General features: G+C 48.9%; 1 protein-coding gene across 3 annotated transcripts in view; it reads right to left on the bottom strand.

The window, feature by feature from the left end:
* raver2 (ribonucleoprotein, PTB-binding 2) overlaps positions 1–17010 on the bottom strand; it is a 151649-nt gene that overhangs the window by 64751 nt on the left and 69888 nt on the right. For all 3 annotated transcript variants that reach the window (XM_046301635.1, XM_046301636.1, XM_046301637.1), the window contains exon 3: positions 13523–13992. In XM_046301635.1, coding sequence (XP_046157591.1) covers positions 13523–13992 — 470 coding nt within the window. The remainder of the gene's footprint in view (positions 1–13522; positions 13993–17010) is intronic.

The following is a 17010-nucleotide window of genomic DNA, read 5'->3' as shown; positions in this document are numbered from 1 at the left end:
AGAAAGTAGGGACTGTCATTTAGCTGGGTGTCAAGCAGCTGAGAGGGAAACCAAACCCTCACAACTGACACCAGCACCATCCCCAGCAGGGTGCACAGTCATACACACAAACATACACAGAGACATCTACATAAGTTAATTATGCTTTAACAGGTAAAAACTCTCTCTTTCTCCCACTCTGTTGCACTCGTCCAATGATAAACTCTTAAAGGGGACTAGGTAAACACATACAGCTGGCCAATGTGCAATAGCTTTCCCTGTGTCACCTGCTAATATGAATTTATAGTGACAGGGTCCAAAGAGCCTTTGGTTGAAGTGACCTCTCCCTCCCTCCCTCCCTCCCTGGTCCATTGTCCATGTCCAGTGTTGACATAAAGACTAACCCATTTACAGAGAGACCCATCACCCCCACCATGCCCTCTATGATATAATTGATACTCTGGCATTTTATCTCCCCCTTGAGTTAAGGTTACTTCTGCCTCTTCAACATCATAATCACATAAAAGGCAAGCTACTGTGGACATGTGTGTAAAGTGCATGTGTGTGTAGTGTTTATTTTCCACATCTTTCTGTGTCTATCATGGTCTGTCAGCTCTGCTACTCGACGGCACGGAACCCCTCTGTGATGTCATCAGCACAGCTCTTTCCACTGTTTATGAAGCTGGCCAAAAAACTTTCCCTAAGCAGTCATTATATATATATATATATGTGTGTGTGTGTGTGTGTGTGTGTGTTTGTCTTTGTGTGTGTGTGTGTGTGTGTTTGTCTTTGTGTGTGTGTGTGTGTGTGTTTGTCTTTGTGTGTGTGTGTGTGTGTGTGTGTGTGTGTGTGTGTGTGTGTGTGTGTGTGTGTGTGTGTGTGTGTGTGTGTGTGTGTGTGTGTGTGTGTGTGTGTGTGTGTGTGTGTGTGTGTGTGTGTGTGTGTGTGTGTGTACCAGGAACAGATATGTCATAGCGAATCAGTCTTGTTACATTACCAAAGATCAGTGCACACACACACACACACACACACACACACACACACACACACACACACACACACACACACACACACACACACACACACACACACACACACACACACACACACACACACACACACACACACACACACACACACACACACACACACACACACACACACGCACAAAGACAAACACACGCACAGCAAGAAAGAGAAAGCGGGATATGTGCTCAGACCTTCACAGCCGTGCCACATGGTCCTCTATAGACTATCTACAGTATGCACACATGCTCATGCACACTGTCATATGTTCCATGTCTCTGGCAAGTCATTTACCTCAGTCTTACTGAGCTAACATCACCAATGTCTGGGAATGGACACATACAGGTGTAGGATCTTAATTTGATGACCCTGTTGTTGCACGAAGTTAACATACGAAAATGTTTTAAGATGGTCATACCAAGGATCATGTACAGTTGAAGTCGTAAGTTTACATAAACCATAGGCAAATCCATTTAAACTCAGTTTTTCACAATTCCTGACATTTAATCCAAGTAAAAATTCCCTGTCTTAGGTCAGTTAGGATCACCAATTTATATTAAGAATGTGAAATGTCAGAATAATACTAGACTTGATGATTTATTTCAGATTGTATTTCTTTCATTACATTCCCAGTGGGTCAGAAGTTTACACACACTCAATTAGTATTTGGTAACATTGCCTTTAAATTGTTTACCTTGGGTCAAATGTTTCTGGTAGCCTTCCACAAGCTTCCCACAATAACTAGGGTAAATTTCGGCCCATTCCTCCTGACAGAGCTGGTGTAACTGAGTCAGGTTTGTAGGCCTCCTTGCTCGCACACACTTTTTCAGTTCTGCTCACAAATTTTCTATAGGTATGAGGTTAGGGCTTTGTGATGGCCACTCCAATACCTTGACTTTGTTGTCCTTAAAAACTTCTTGGTGAAAAGGGGGGCAGCATTGAGTAGCTTGGATGAAGAAGGTGCCCAGAGTAAACTGCCTGCACCTTGTGCTGAGGACAATAAAAAGCCACTCTAAAATGTGCAGTTTTGCCACATAACACAATGTGTCACGTTGTTTGTAATAATGATGATTGGACCAAGGCAAAACTGCACATTTTAGAGTGGCTTTTATTGTCCCCAGCACAAGGTGAACCTTTGGAAGGATCATGCTGTTTAATCAGCTTCTTGATAATCCACACCTGTCAGGTGGATGGATTATCTTGGTATGTTGAGTTCCACATATCTTAATGAAAGTGAAACTAAGCAACGACCAAAACAAATAAACTATACATTAACAGCGAACTGTGACTACAGATATGCTATGTGCACTAACTCAAAACACATACATACAAACAATATCCCATAACCCACAGGTGGAAAAGATGCTACTTAAGTATGATTCCCAAATAGAGACAACGATAACCAGCTGCCTCTAATTGGGAATCATACAAATCACCAACATAGAAAATCAAACTTAGAACCCCACATAGAAAATATAAACTAGAACAAAAACCCCTAGTCACGCCCTGACCTACTCTACCATAGAAAATACAGGTTTTCTATGGTCAGGACGTGACACAATGCCACAGATGTTTTGAGGGGGCAAGCAATTGGCATGCTGACAGCAGGAATATCCACCAGAGCTGTTGCCAGAGAATTGAATGTTCATTTTTCTACCATAAGTCGCCTCATCATTTTAGAGAATTTGGCAGTACATCCAACCGGCCTGACAACCGCAGACCACGTGCAACTACGCCTGCCCAGGACCTCCAAATCCCACATCACCACCCGGACAGCTGATGAAACGGAATATTTCTGTCTGTAATAAAGCCCTTTCGTTGGGAAAAACAAATTCTGATTGGCCGGGCCTGGCTCCCAAGTGGTTGGGCCTATGCCCTCAGACTGGGGCGAAGGTTCAACTTCCAACAGGACAATGACCCTAAGCTCACAGCAAAGACAACGCATGAGTGGCTTCGGGACTCTGAATGTCCTTGAGTGGCCCAGCCAGAGCCCGGACTTGAACCTGATCAAACATCTCTGGGGGGGCCTGAAAATAGGTGTGCAGTGACGCTCCCCATCCAACCTGACAGAGCATGAGATGATCTGCAGAGAAGAATGGGAGAAACTCCCCAAATACAGGTGTGCCAAGCTTGTAGTTTCATAACTAAGAAGACTGGAGGCTGTGATCACTGCTTCTACAAAGTACTGAGCGTTATTGTGTGTAGATTGATGAGGGAATAAGGCAGTAATGTCATGTGTGCTCCCTCTCCAGCCTCTAGGTCACCAGGCTGCTCATGATGGCGCACACCTGTCACCATCATCACTCACCTGGACTCCATCACTCCCCTGATTCCTTCCCTATATCTGTCACTCCCCTGATTTCCTTCCCTATATCTGTCACTCCCCTGATTACCTTCCCAATATCTGTCACTCCCCTGATTACCTTCCCAATATCTGTCACTCCCCTGATTACCTTCCCTATATCTGTCACTCCCCTGATTACCTTCCCTATATCTGTCACTCCCCTGATTACCTTCCCTATATCTGTCACTCCCCTGATTACCTTCCCAATATCTGTCACTCCCCTGATTTCCTTCCCTATATCTGTCACTCCCCTGATTTCCTTCCCTATATCTGTCACTCCCCTGATTTCCTTCCCTATATCTGTCACTCCCCTGATTACCTTCCCTATATCTGTCACTCCCTTCGGTTCCTTCCCCATATCTGTCACTCCCCTGATTACCTTCCCAATATCTGTCACTCCCCTGATTTCCTTCCCTATATCTGTCACTCCCTTCGGTTCCTTCCCTATATCTGTCACTCCCCTGATTACCTTCCCAATATCTGTCACTCCCCTGATTTCCTTCCCTATATCTGTCACTCCCTTCGGTTCCTTCCCTATATCTGTCACTCCCCTGATTACCTTCCCAATATCTGTCACTCCCCTGATTACCTTCCCTATATCTGTCACTCACTTCGGTTCCTCCCCTATATCTGTCACTCCCCTGATTACCTTCCCTATATCTGTCACTCCCTTCGGTTCCTTCCCTATATCTGTCACTCCCCTGATTACCTCCCCTATATCTGTCACTCCCCTGATTACCTCCCCTATATCTGTCACTCCCTTCGGTTCCTCCCTATATCTGTCACTCCCTTCGGTTCCTCCCCTATATCTGTCACTCCCTTTGGTTCCTTCCCTATATCTGTCACTCCCTTTGGTTCCTTCCCTATATCTGCCACTCCCCTGATTACCTCCCCTATATCTGTCACTCCCTTCGGTTCCTCCCCTATATCTGTCACTCCCTTCGGTTCCTCCCCTATATCTGTCACTCCCTTCGGTTCCTCCCCTATATCTGTCACTCCCTTTGGTTCCTCCCCTATATCTGTCACTCCCTTTGGTTCCTCCCCTATATCTGTCACTCCCTTTGGTTCCTTCCCTATATCTGTCACTCCCTTTGGTTCCTTCCCTATATCTGTCACTCCCTTTGGTTCCTTCCCTATATCTGTCACTCCCTTCGGTTCCTTCCCTATATCTGTCACTCCCTTTGGTTCCTTCCCTATATCTGTCACTCCCCTGATTACCTTCCCTATATCTGTCACTCCCTTCGGTTCCTCCCCTATATCTGTCACTCCCTTCGGTTCCTCCCCTATATCTGTCACTCCCTTCGGTTCCTCCCCTATATCTGTCACTCCCTTTGGTTCCTTCCCTATATCTGTCACTCCCTTTGGTTCCTTCCCTATATCTGTCACTCCCTTTGGTTCCTTCCCTATATCTGTCACTCCCTTTGGTTCCTTCCCTATATCTGTCACTCCCTTTGGTTCCTTCCCTATATATGTCACTCCCTTCGGTTCCTTCCCTATATCTGTCACTCCCTTTGGTTCCTTCCCTATATATGTCACTCCCTTCGGTTCCTTCCCTATATCTGTCACTCCCTATGGTTCCTTCCCTATATCTGTCACTCCCTATGGTTCCTTCCCTATATATGTCACTCCCTTTGGTTCCTTCCCTATATATGTCACTCCCCTCAATTCCTTCCCTATATCTGTCACTCCCTTTGGTTCCTTCCCTATATATGTCACTCCCTTCGGTTCCTTCCCTATATCTGTCACTCCCCTCGATTCCTTCCCTATATCTGTCACTCCCTTTGGTTCCTTCCCTATATATGTCACTCCCTTCGGTCCCTCCCCTATATATGTCACTCCCTTCGGTTCCTTCCCTATATATGTCACTGCCTTCGGTTCCTTCCCTATATATGTCACTCCCTTCGGTTCCTCCCCTATATATGTCACTCCCTTCGGTTCCTTCCCTATATATGTCACTCCCTTCGGTTCCTTCCCTATATATGTCACTCCCTTCGGTTCCTCCCCTATATATGTCACTCCCTTCGGTTCCTTCCCTATATATGTCACTCCCTTTGGTTCCTTCCCTATATATGTCACTCCCTTCGGTTCCTTCCCTATATCTGTCACTCCCTTTGGTTCCTTCCCTATATATGTCACTCCCTTCGGTTCCTTCCCTATATATGTCACTCCCTTCGGTTCCTTCCCTATATCTGTCACTCCCTTCGGTTCCTCCCCTATATCTGTCACTCCCTTCGGTTCCTTCCCTATATATGTCACTCCCTTTGGATCCTTCCCTATATATGTCACTCCCTTCGGTTCCTTCCCTATATATGTCACTCCCTTCGGTTCCTCCCCTATATCTGTCACTCCCTTCGGTTCTTTCCCTATATGTCACTCCCTTCGGTTCCTCCCCTATATATGTCACTCCCTCGGTTCCTTCCCGGTTCACTCCCTTGGTTCCCCTATATATGTCACTCCCTTTGGTTCCTTCCCTATATATGTCACTCCCTTTGGTTCCTTCCCTATATATGTCACTCCCTTCGGTTCCTTCCCTATATATGTCACTCCCTTCGGTTCCTTCCCTATATATGTCACTCCCTTCGGTTCCTTCCCTATATCTGTCACTCCCTTTGGTTCCTTCCCTATATATGTCACTCCCTTCGGTTCCTTCGGTTCCTATATCTGTCACTCCCTATGGTTCCTTCCCTATATCTGTCACTCCCTATGGTTCCTTCCCTATATATGTCACTCCCTTTGGTTCCTTCCCTATATGTCACTCCCCTCAATTCCTTCCCTATATCTGTCACTCCCTTTGGTTCCTTCCCTATATATGTCACTCCCTTCGGTTCCTTCCCTATATCTGTCACTCCCTCGATTCCTTCCCTATATCTGTCACTCCCTTTGGTTCCTTCCCTATATATGTCACTCCCTTCGGTCCCTCCCTATATATGTCACTCCCTTCGGTTCCTTCCCTATATATGTCACTGCCTTCGGTTCCTTCCCTATATATGTCACTCCCTTCGGTTCCTCCCCTATATATGTCACTCCCTTCGGTTCCTTCCCTATATATGTCCTCCCTTCGGTTCCTTCCCTATATATGTCACTCCCTTCGGTTCCTCCCCTATATATGTCACTCCCTTTGGTTCCTCCCTTCGGTTCCTTCCCTATATATGTCACTCCCTTTGGTTCCTTCCCTATATATGTCACTCCCTTCGGTTCCTTCCCTATATCTGTCACTCCCTTTGGTTCCTTCCCTATATATGTCACTCCCTTCGGTTCCTTCCCTATATATGTCACTCCCTTCGGTTCCTTCCCTATATATGTCACTCCCTTCGGTTCCTCCCCTATATCTGTCACTCCCTTCGGTTCCTTCCCTATATATGTCACTCCCTTTGGATCCTTCCCTATATATGTCACTCCCTTCGGTTCCTTCCCTATATATGTCACTCCCTTCGGTTCCTCCCCTATATCTGTCACTCCCTTCGGTTCTTTCCCTATATGTCACTCCCTTCGGTTCCTCCCCTATATATGTCACTCCCTTCGGTTCTTCCCCTATATATGTCACTCCCTTTGGTTCCTTCCCTATATATGTCACTCCCTTTGGTTCCTTCCCTATATATGTCACTCCCTTCGGTTCCTTCCCTATATATGTCACTCCCTTCGGTTCCTTCCCTATATATGTCACTCCCTTCGGTTCCTTCCCTATATCTGTCACTCCCCTGATTACCTTCCCAATATCTGTCACTCCCTTCAGTTCCTCCCCTATATCTGTCACTCCCCTGATTACCTTCCCAATATCTGTCACTCCCTTCAGTTCCTCCCCTATATATGTCACTCCCTTTGGTTCCTTCCCCAGGCGTTATTGTTTCTGTTTCTGTGTCAGTTCTGTGCGTTGTTTATTATTTTGTATTATGTGTTTATTTATTAAAACACTCACTCTCTGAACTTGACTCTCAGAGCACATCGTTACAGAATAACGGCTCACCTACAGGAAGCATCAGGGAGTGTTTTTAGTGTTTTTGTGTCAGGTGGAATGACGTTGGGTCTGGGAGCCACTACAGGTTTACATGCCTCAGCCAGATTGTCAGGCTCCCCTGCCTCCGCCGGCTCGTCAGTCTCTCAAACCTTCGCCAGATCTCCAGGCTCCCCTGCCTCCGCCGGCTCGTCAGTCTCTCAAACCTTCGCCAGATCTCCAGGCTCCCCTGCCTCCGCCGGCTCGTCAGTCTCTCAAGCCTCCATCAGATCTCCAGGCTCCCCTGCCTCCGCCGGCTCGTCAGTCTCTCAAGCCTTCGCCAGATCTCCAGGCTCCCCTGCCTCCGCCGGCTCGTCAGTCTCTCAAGCCTTCGTCAGATCTCCAGGCTCCCCTGCCTCCGCCGGCTCGTCAGTCTCTCAAGCCTTCGCCAGATCTCCAGGCTCCCCTGCCTCCGCCGGCTCGTCAGTCTCTCAAGCCTTCGCCAGATCTCCAGGCTCCCCTGCCTCCGCCGGCTCGTCAGTCTCTCAAGCCTTCACCAGATCTCCAGGCTCCCCTGCCTCCGCCGGCTCGTCAGTCTCTCAAGCCTTCGTCAGATCTCCAGGCTCCCCTGTGTGGCTGAGAGTGTGTGGGTAACAAAGTGTTGTGGATGTGTTTCTGGCTTGTTATGAGTGGGACTTAGAGTGGAGATGGCCTGTTTGCTATCTTGCTTAACACTACAAGAGAGTCAAATCAAAGCAAATCAAATGTTATTGGTCACATACACATGGCTAGTAGATGTTAATGTGAGTGTAGCGAAATGCTTGTGCTTCTAGTTCCGACCATGCTGTAATATCTAACAAGTAATCTAACAATTTCACAACAACTAACTTATACACACACAAGTGTAAAGGAATGATTAAGAATATGTACATATAAATATATGGATGAGCGATAGCCGTGCGGCATAGGCAAGATGCAGTAGATCATATAGAAAACAGTATACGGTGATACAGCCTGACAGGATGCTCTTGATTGTGCATCTGTAAAAGTTTGTGAGTGTTTTCGGTGACAAGCCAAAATTCTTCAGCCTCCTGAGGATGAAGAGATGCTGTTGCGCCTTCTTCACCACGCTGCCTGTGGGTGGACCATTTAGGTTTGTCTGTGATGTGTACGCTGAGGAACTTTCCACCTGCTCCACTACTGTCCCGTCGATGTGGATAAGGGTTGCTCCCTCTGCTGTTTCCTGAAGTCCACGATCATCTCCTTTGTTTTGTTGACGTGGAGTGTGAGGTTATTTTCCTGACACCACACCATCGTTACGCATGTGTGTGTGTGTGTGTGTGTGTGTGTGTGTGTGTGTGTGTGTGTGTGTGTGTGTGTGTGTGTGTGTGTGTGTGTGTGTGTGTGTGTGTGTGTGTGTGTGTGTGTGTGTGTGTGTGTGTGTGTGTGTGTGTGTGTGTGTGTGTGTGTGTGTGTGTGTGTGTGTGTGTGCGCGTGTGTGTGTGTTTGTCTGCAGTATATGCCTGTACAGTCTTTTCAAAAAGGGCAAAAATCTCTTCCAAATAAATCATCTTCACCCTCCTCGGCCCACACCGGTCATCCATCACATCCACAACACTTTGTCACCCACACACTCTCAGCCACACACTCTCATTGACACCCTGTTCTCTCACAGACTGCTACTCTGACACAGTTCTCCTCCTAGTCTCCTCTGTCCCAGCCTGTCAATCAGGCAGGTGTGGCGTCTCCTCTCCTCTCACTGACAGCTGTGACAGGGCAACCATGTCCCCGGTCACGGAACAGTCAATCTGTGGTCTTCAAAGTCTCTCCTCTATAGGGCCCTGGAAGTCTACTGCGTTCACACAGACCGACAACCAGGGCATTGGGTTTATGTCAGCTTGATGAACACACACATACACACATCCTAACCCCTCCTAACTCCTCCTAACCCCTCCTAACTCCTCCTAACTCCCCCTAACTCCTCCTAACCCCTCCTAACTCCTCCTAACCCCTCCTAACTCCTTCTAACCCCTCCTAACTCCCCCTAACTCCTCCTAACCCCTCCTAACTTCTCCTAACCCCTCCTAACTTCTCCTAACCCCTCCTAACTTCTCCTAACCCTTCCAAACTCCTCCTAACCCCTTCTAACTTCTTCTAACCCCTCCTAACTCCTCTTAACCCCTCCTAACTCCTCCTAACCCCTCCTAACTGCTCCTAATTCCTCCTAACCCCTCATAACTCCTTCTAACCCCTCATAACTCCCCCAACCCCCCAACCCCTCCTAACCCCTCCCTCCTCCTAACCCCTCCTAACTAACCCCTCCTAACCCCCCTAACTCCTCCTAACTAACTCCTCCTAACTTCTCCTAACCCCTCCTAACTTCTCCTATCCCTCCAAACTCCTCCTAACCCCTTCTAACTCCTTCTAACCCCTCCTAACTCCTCCTAACCCCTCCTAACTCCTCCTAACCCCTCCTAACTCCTCCTAACTCCTCCTAACTCCCCCTAACCCCTCCTAACTGCTCCTAATTCCTCCTAACCCCTCCTAACTCCTTCTAAACCCTCATAACTCCCCCTAACCCCTCATAACTCCTCCTAACCCCTCCTAACTCCAACAAATGTAACTCCACTCTTCTCCTCTTACAGGTACCCTGCTTCATCACTGATGACTCATGTAGTATACCATTTTTTCCCAGAGCTGTCCAGTCCCTAGCCACAGAAAAAGAGAAAGGGGGGGCACACAGAGAGAGAGAAAGAGACTTCTCTCTACTGTCATTTACCTGCTAATAACACATAGCTTTCTAATGGGCCTGACATTCTTAGATTGCCTTCAGCTTATTTTCTATTGAACGTTTATTTAACTATGCAAGCCAGTTAAAAACAAATTGTTATTTGCAATGACGGCCTACACCGGCCAAACCCGGACGACGCTGGGCCAATTGTGCACAACCCTATTGGACTCCAAATCAGTTGTGATACAGCCTGGATTCGAACCAGGGTGCCTGTAGTGACACCTATATCACTGAGATACAGTGCCTTAGACCGCTGTGCCACTCAGGAGCACTTTATTTGTTAGAGGGTGACCCGAAGCACACTGAGCGAGGCTTTGACAATCACTGTAAGGATGGAGACTTTAATTAATCTAGCACTACAGTACTAGATGAGTCACTCTCAAGCTGCCGGAGGATAGAACGTTTTTAAACAAATTAGAATGGAACTGAAATGGAGAAGAACCATGGAAACGAAACGAGGAGGGGTGAACAATGGGAAGTTCTTACCTTTTGATATATATACAGTATGGCATGCCAATAGTGTGCAAAGCTGTCAACAAGGCAAAGGGTGGCAACTCTGATGAATCTCAAATATAAAATATATTTTGATTGGTTTAACACTTTTTTGGTTGCTACATGATTCCATATGTGTTATTTCATAGTGTTAATGTCTTCACTATTATTCTACAAGGTAGAAAATAGTAAAAATAAAGAAAAACCCTGGAATGAGTAGGTGTTCAATCTTTTGATTGGTACTGTATATAATGTAAATGTGATCTAACTTAAAATGTATGATATTAATCTAGTTTAAAAGATGATAAAGATGATAAAGAACCAAATTATTATTTTTAAAGCAAAAAGGGGTACAGAACAAGCAATGATGCAAACACCTCATGAAAGCTGATCTTGTTGAAAATAATAATTTAAAAAAGAAAAGAAAAAAGGCTGTAGAGGCAGCAGACTAGTGGTGATCATAGGGCTTAGGGAGGAGGAGAGCCCTTAGTGCACTGCAGAGGGATGATGGTGGGGGGCTTAGGGAGGAGGAGAGCCCTTAGTGCACTACAAAGGGATGATCTTGGGGGGCTTAGGGAGGAGGAGAGCCCTTAGTGCACTGCAGAGGGATGATGGTGGGGGGCTTAGGGAGGAGGAGAGCCCTTAGTGCACTGCAGAGGGATGATGGTGGGGGCTTAGGGAGGAGGAGAGCCCTTAGTGCACTACAAAGGGATGATGGTGGGGGGCTTAGGGAGGAGGAGAGCCCTTAGTGCACTACAAAGGGATGATGGTGGGGGGCTTAGGGAGGAGGAGAGCCCTTAGTGCACTACAAAGGGATGATGGTGGGGGGCTTATGGTGGGGGGGAGGAGGAGAGCCCTTAGTGCACTGCAGAGGGGGATGATGGTGGGGGGCTTAGGGAGGAGGAGAGCCCTTAGTGCACTACAAAGGGATGATGGTGGGGGGCTTAGGGAGGAGGAGAGCCCTTAGTGCACTACACAGGGATGATGGTGGGGGCTTAGGGAGGAGGAGAGCCCTTAGTGCACTACAAAGGGATGATGGTAGGGAGGAGGGGGGCTGCAGAGGGATGAGGGAGGAGGAGAGCCCTTAGTGCACTGCAGAGGGATGATGGTGGGGGGCTTAGGGAGGAGGAGAGCCCTTAGTGCACTGCAGAGGGATGATGGTGGGGGGCTTAGGGAGGAGGAGAGCCCTTAGTGCACTGCAGAGGGATGATGGTGGGGGGCTTAGGGAGGAGGAGAGCCCTTACAAAGGGATGAGTGCACTGCAGAGGGATGATGGTGGGGGGCTTAGGGAGGAGGAGAGCCCTTAGTGCACTGCAGAGGGATGATGGTGGGGGGCTTAGGGAGGAGGAGAGCCCTTAGTGCACTGCAGAGGGATGATGGTGGGGGGCTTAGGGAGGAGGAGAGCCCTTAGTGCACTGCAGAGGGATGATGGTGGGGGGGCTTAGGATGAGGAGGAGAGCCCTTAGTGCACTGCAGAGGGATGATGGTGGGGGGGCTTAGGGAGGAGGAGAGCCCTTAGTGCACTACAGAGGGATGATGGTGGGGGGCTTAGGGAGGAGGAGAGCCCTTAGTGCACAAAGGGATGACAAAGGGATGATGGTGGTGGGGGGCTTAGGGAGGAGGAGAGCCCTTAGTGCACTACAAAGGGATGATGGTGGGGGGCTTAGGGAGGAGGAGAGCCCTTAGTGCACTACAAAGGGATGATGGTGGGGGGCTTAGGGAGGAGGAGAGCCCTTAGTGCACTACAAAGGGATGATGGTGGGGGCTTAGAGAGGAGGAGAGCCCTTAGTGCACTACAAAGGGATGCCCTTAGTGCACTACAGAGGGATGATGGTGGGGGGCTTAGGGAGGAGGAGAGCCCTTAGTGCACTACAAAGGGATGATGGTGGGGGGCTTAGGGAGGAGGAGAGCCCTTAGTGCACTACAGAGGGATGATGGTGGGGGGCTTAGGGAGGAGGAGAGCCCTTAGTGCACTGCAGAGGGATGATGGTGGGGGGCTTAGGGAGGAGGAGAGCCCTTAGTGCACTACAAAGGGATGATGGTGGGGGCTTAGGGAGGAGGAGAGCCCTTAGTGCACTACAAAGGGATGATGGTAGGGAGGAGGGGGGCTTAGGGAGGCTTAGGGAGGAGGAGAGCCCTTAGTGCACTACAGAGGGATGATGGTGGGGGCTTAGGGAGGAGGAGAGCCCTTAGTGCACTACAAAGGGATGATGGTGGGGGGCTTAGGGAGGAGGAGAGCCCTTAGTGCACTACAAAGGGATGATGGTGGGGGGCTTAGGGAGGAGGAGGAGTGCACTGCAGAGGGATGATGGTGGGGGGCCACTACAGAGGGATGATGGGGGGGTGCACTACAAAGGGATGATGGTGGGGGCTTAGGGAGGAGGAGAGCCCTTAGTGCACTACAAAGGGATGATGGTGGGGGCTTAGGAGAGGAGGAGAGCCCTTAGTGCACTACAGAGGGATGATGGTGGGGGGCTTAGGGAGGAGGAGAGCCCTTAGTGCACTACAAAGGGATGATGGTGGGGGCTTAGGGAGGAGGAGAGCCCTTAGTGCACTACAAAGGGATGATGGTGGGGGGCTTAGGGAGGAGGAGAGCCCTTAGTGCACTACAGAGGGATGATGGTGGGGGGCTTAGGGAGGAGGAGAGCCCTTAGTGCACTGCAGAGGGATGATGGTGGGGGGGGCTTAGGGTGGAGGATTTAAGGGCCTTCTGCATGTGTATTTTATATTGGGTTGAACAGAGAGGGTAGACAGAGAGGTGAGTAAGACTGTATGTGGTAACAGAAAGGTCAAGGGACCTCTGAGGTATGGGATATGTGACGTGGAGGACGGGTGGATGAGAGGGGGTGGAGGGATGTAAGATAGGAGGGGTGGAACACGCACATGCATACGCACACGCACACGCACACACACAACCCCCCACCCCACGCACACACCAAGTACTCCACCTCAGACTCACCTGGCAGAAGACAGGTTTGTATCTGTCTGAGAACAGGAGGGTCAGCTCTTCTGAGTCGTACTCCTGGGGCAGCCGGTCCACACAGAGGCACTTAGAGTGGAGGTGGTGACCCGCAGTCAACTGGTTCACATCTGTCCATTGGACCATGACTGCACGGTCCCCCTCTGGTCGCCCCAGTAGCTCCGACCGCGCCCGCGACGCTGAGTCCTTCTTCATGTATTCCACAAAGCCGTAGCCCTTGGAGTGTCCAGTGAGCTCGCTGTAGACCAGGAAGCAGCGCTCGATGTTTCCGTAGGAACGGACTAGGTCCTCCAGCTGCTGGGCAGTAAAGGTGTGGGGCAGGTTGGTGAGGCAGAGCAGACTGTCTGTGGGCTGGAGCTGCACTGTGATGTCCCGGCTGCGCACAATGCTCTGGTGGAGGGAGCGGATGGCATCCTGAGCCTGGTCACCGTTCAGCAGGGTCACAAATGCTGGAGGGACACGGATAGGGGCGCACAGAGACAGGGAAGGAGGCAGGGACGCACAGAGACAGGGACGGAGACAGGGGGACACAGAGAAAAGGACGGAGACAGGGTACATGGATGCACAGAGACAGGGACGGAGACAGGGGGACACAGAGAAAAGGATGGAGACAGGGTACATGGATGCACAGAGACAGGGACGGAGACAAGGACATGGACACACAGAAACAGGGACAGGGACATGGACACACAGAGACAGGGATGGAGACAGCGACACGGACAGGGATGCACCAAGACAGGGACGGAGACAAGGACATGGACACAGAGACATGGGACATGGACAGGGAGATAGACATGGACAAGGAGACATGGACAGGGAAACACAGACACAGACATGGACAAGGAGACACAGACATGGACAGGAAGACACAGACATGGACAGGAATATGGACAGAGACAGAAACAAGGAGACACACAGCCAGAGAAACACAGAGACACGCATAGAGACGCACAAATACGCACAGAGACACACAGAGACACACAGAGACGCACAGAGACACACAGAGACACACAGAGACACACAGAGACACACAGAGACACACAGAGACGCACAGAGACACACAGAGACACGCATAGACACGCATAGAGACGCACAGATACGCACAGAGACACACAGAGACACACAGAGACGCACAGAGACACACAGAGACACGCATAGACACGCATAGAGACGCACAGACACGCATAGAGACACACAGAGACACACAGAGACGCACAGAGACACACAGAGACGCACAGAGACACACAGAGACACGCAGAGACATGCATAGAGACGCACAGATACGCATAGAGACACACAGAGACACACAGAGACGCACAGAGACACACAGAGACGCACAGAGACACACAGAGACGCACAGAGACACAGAGAGACGCACAGAGACACACAGAGACACGCAAAGACACGCATAGAGACACACAGAGAGAAAGTCCCACATTAGCTGGGAGCAACCTGGAAATAATCCACTCACTGACAGACATATTTAACCTGCTTCTAAACACACATTGACAAAACAGCATGCTAGATCACTATGACAGGGGAGGCGTTTACAACATCACAGGCCAATAAACATGGCTAATCAAAGCTGAACCCTTTCAAACTAGTGCTAACAGCCCGAAACAACGTCTCCCCCCCACCAACATGCCCCCTCTCGCCTCTCGCCGACACGCCAGTGCAGTGATTCATGGGCCGTGAAATGAGGCGGTAATGAATTGATATGGAATGAGCAGCGTAGCTAAAATATCCCTCAGCCGAGCGAGGGCTGTAGTGATAGCAGCTTCTGTCTGTCAGACTGACTAGCTGGCCAAAACACGTGACTGCTGATTTAAAAATACATCTAAATAAACTTAATTTGAGAGTGCTGGTCATCTTCTTCATAAGTGACTTAATGATTGTTAAACCTCCTAAACAGTTAGTGTCTGTGGTAGGTCTGTGTTGAATATTCAGTTGAATTTAGTTGAATTTATTTGCACCAAAGAAAACAAGTGATAAACATCAATACAGGTACAAAGATGTATTAAAAAAGTGGTGTGCAGGTGTGGTTGGAGGACTGTGAAAACAGATAATAGTGGTGTGCAGGTGTGGTTGGAGGACTGTGAAAACAGATAATAGTGGTGTGCAGGTGTGGTTGGAGGACTGTGAAAACAGATAATAGTGGTGTGCAGGTGTGGTTGGAGGACTGTGAAAACAGATAATAGTGGTGTGCAGGTGTGGTTGGAGGACTGTGAAAACAGATAATAGTGGTGTGCAGGTGTGGTTGCAGGACTGTGAAAACAGATAACAGTGGGGTGCAGGTGTGGTTGGAGGACTGTGAAAACAGATAATAGTGGTGTGCAGGTGTGGTTGGAGGACTGTGAAAACAGATAACAGTGGTGTGCAGGTGTGGTTGGAGGACTGTGAAAACAGATAATAGTGGTGTGCAGGTGTGGTTGGAGGACTGTGAAAACAGATAACAGTGGTGTGCAGGTGTGGTTGGAGGACTGTGAAAACAGATAACAGTGGTGTGCAGGTGTGGTTGGAGGACTGTGAAAACAGATAACAGTGGTGTGCAGGTGTGGTTGGAGGACTGGGAAAACAGATAAGAGTGGTGTGCAGGTGTGGTTGGAGGACTGTGAAAACAGATAACAGTGGTGTGCAGGTGTGGTTGGAGGACTGGGAAAACAGATAAGAGTGGTGTGCAGGTGTGGTTGGAGGACTGTGAAAACAGATAACAGTGGGGTGCAGGTGTGGTTGGAGGACTGTGAAAACAGATACCAGTGGTGTGCAGGTGTGGTTGGAGGACTGTGAAAACAGATAACAGTGGTGTGCAGGTGTGGTTGGAGGACTGTGAAAACAGATAACAGTGGTGTGCAGGTGTGGTTGGAGGACTGTGAAAACAGATAACAGTGGTGTGCAGGTGTGGTTGGAGGACTGTGAAAACAGATAACAAAACCTACTGATTATAAATTAACTGATCAGTAAAAAAATCACTGAGTAGAAGTACTATATCTAAATCTTTTTTCATTTTTTTAACCTTTATTTAACTAGACAAGTCAGTTAAGAACACATTTTTATTTACAATGATGGCCTAGGAACTGCCTTGTTCAGGGTGACATCTTTTAAAGCAGAGCCGAGACAACACTATCAAGGCCTGTTGCATTTATCCTAATGCCCTTCCAGCGTTCTGAGAACGTTGTGATTAAGTGCAACAGGATAGAGACTAATACTGGCATTACCAGGAGAGGGATTTGGGTGCTGTCGAGATATGAAGGATTGGACTGATGTCTGATGAAACTGATGGTGGAGCTGAACCCAGAGCACTAATGTTATTCCAGGATTGTTCTGTCAGATAACACCAGAGAGGACCTCTCTCCCACGTCCCACCCATTGGCTGCTACAACTCCCAGCTCCATGTGCACGACTTCACATTCCATTAAAACGTTAATACACGCCGTCCGCCATCCTGCCCTGCAACCGCCCGCACAGAA

The sequence above is a fragment of the Oncorhynchus gorbuscha genome, linkage group LG15 (genome assembly GCF_021184085.1).
Source record: "Oncorhynchus gorbuscha isolate QuinsamMale2020 ecotype Even-year linkage group LG15, OgorEven_v1.0, whole genome shotgun sequence".
NCBI classification, from domain to species: domain Eukaryota; kingdom Metazoa; phylum Chordata; class Actinopteri; order Salmoniformes; family Salmonidae; genus Oncorhynchus; species Oncorhynchus gorbuscha.
This window is presented reverse-complemented; position numbering and strand designations above follow the sequence as displayed.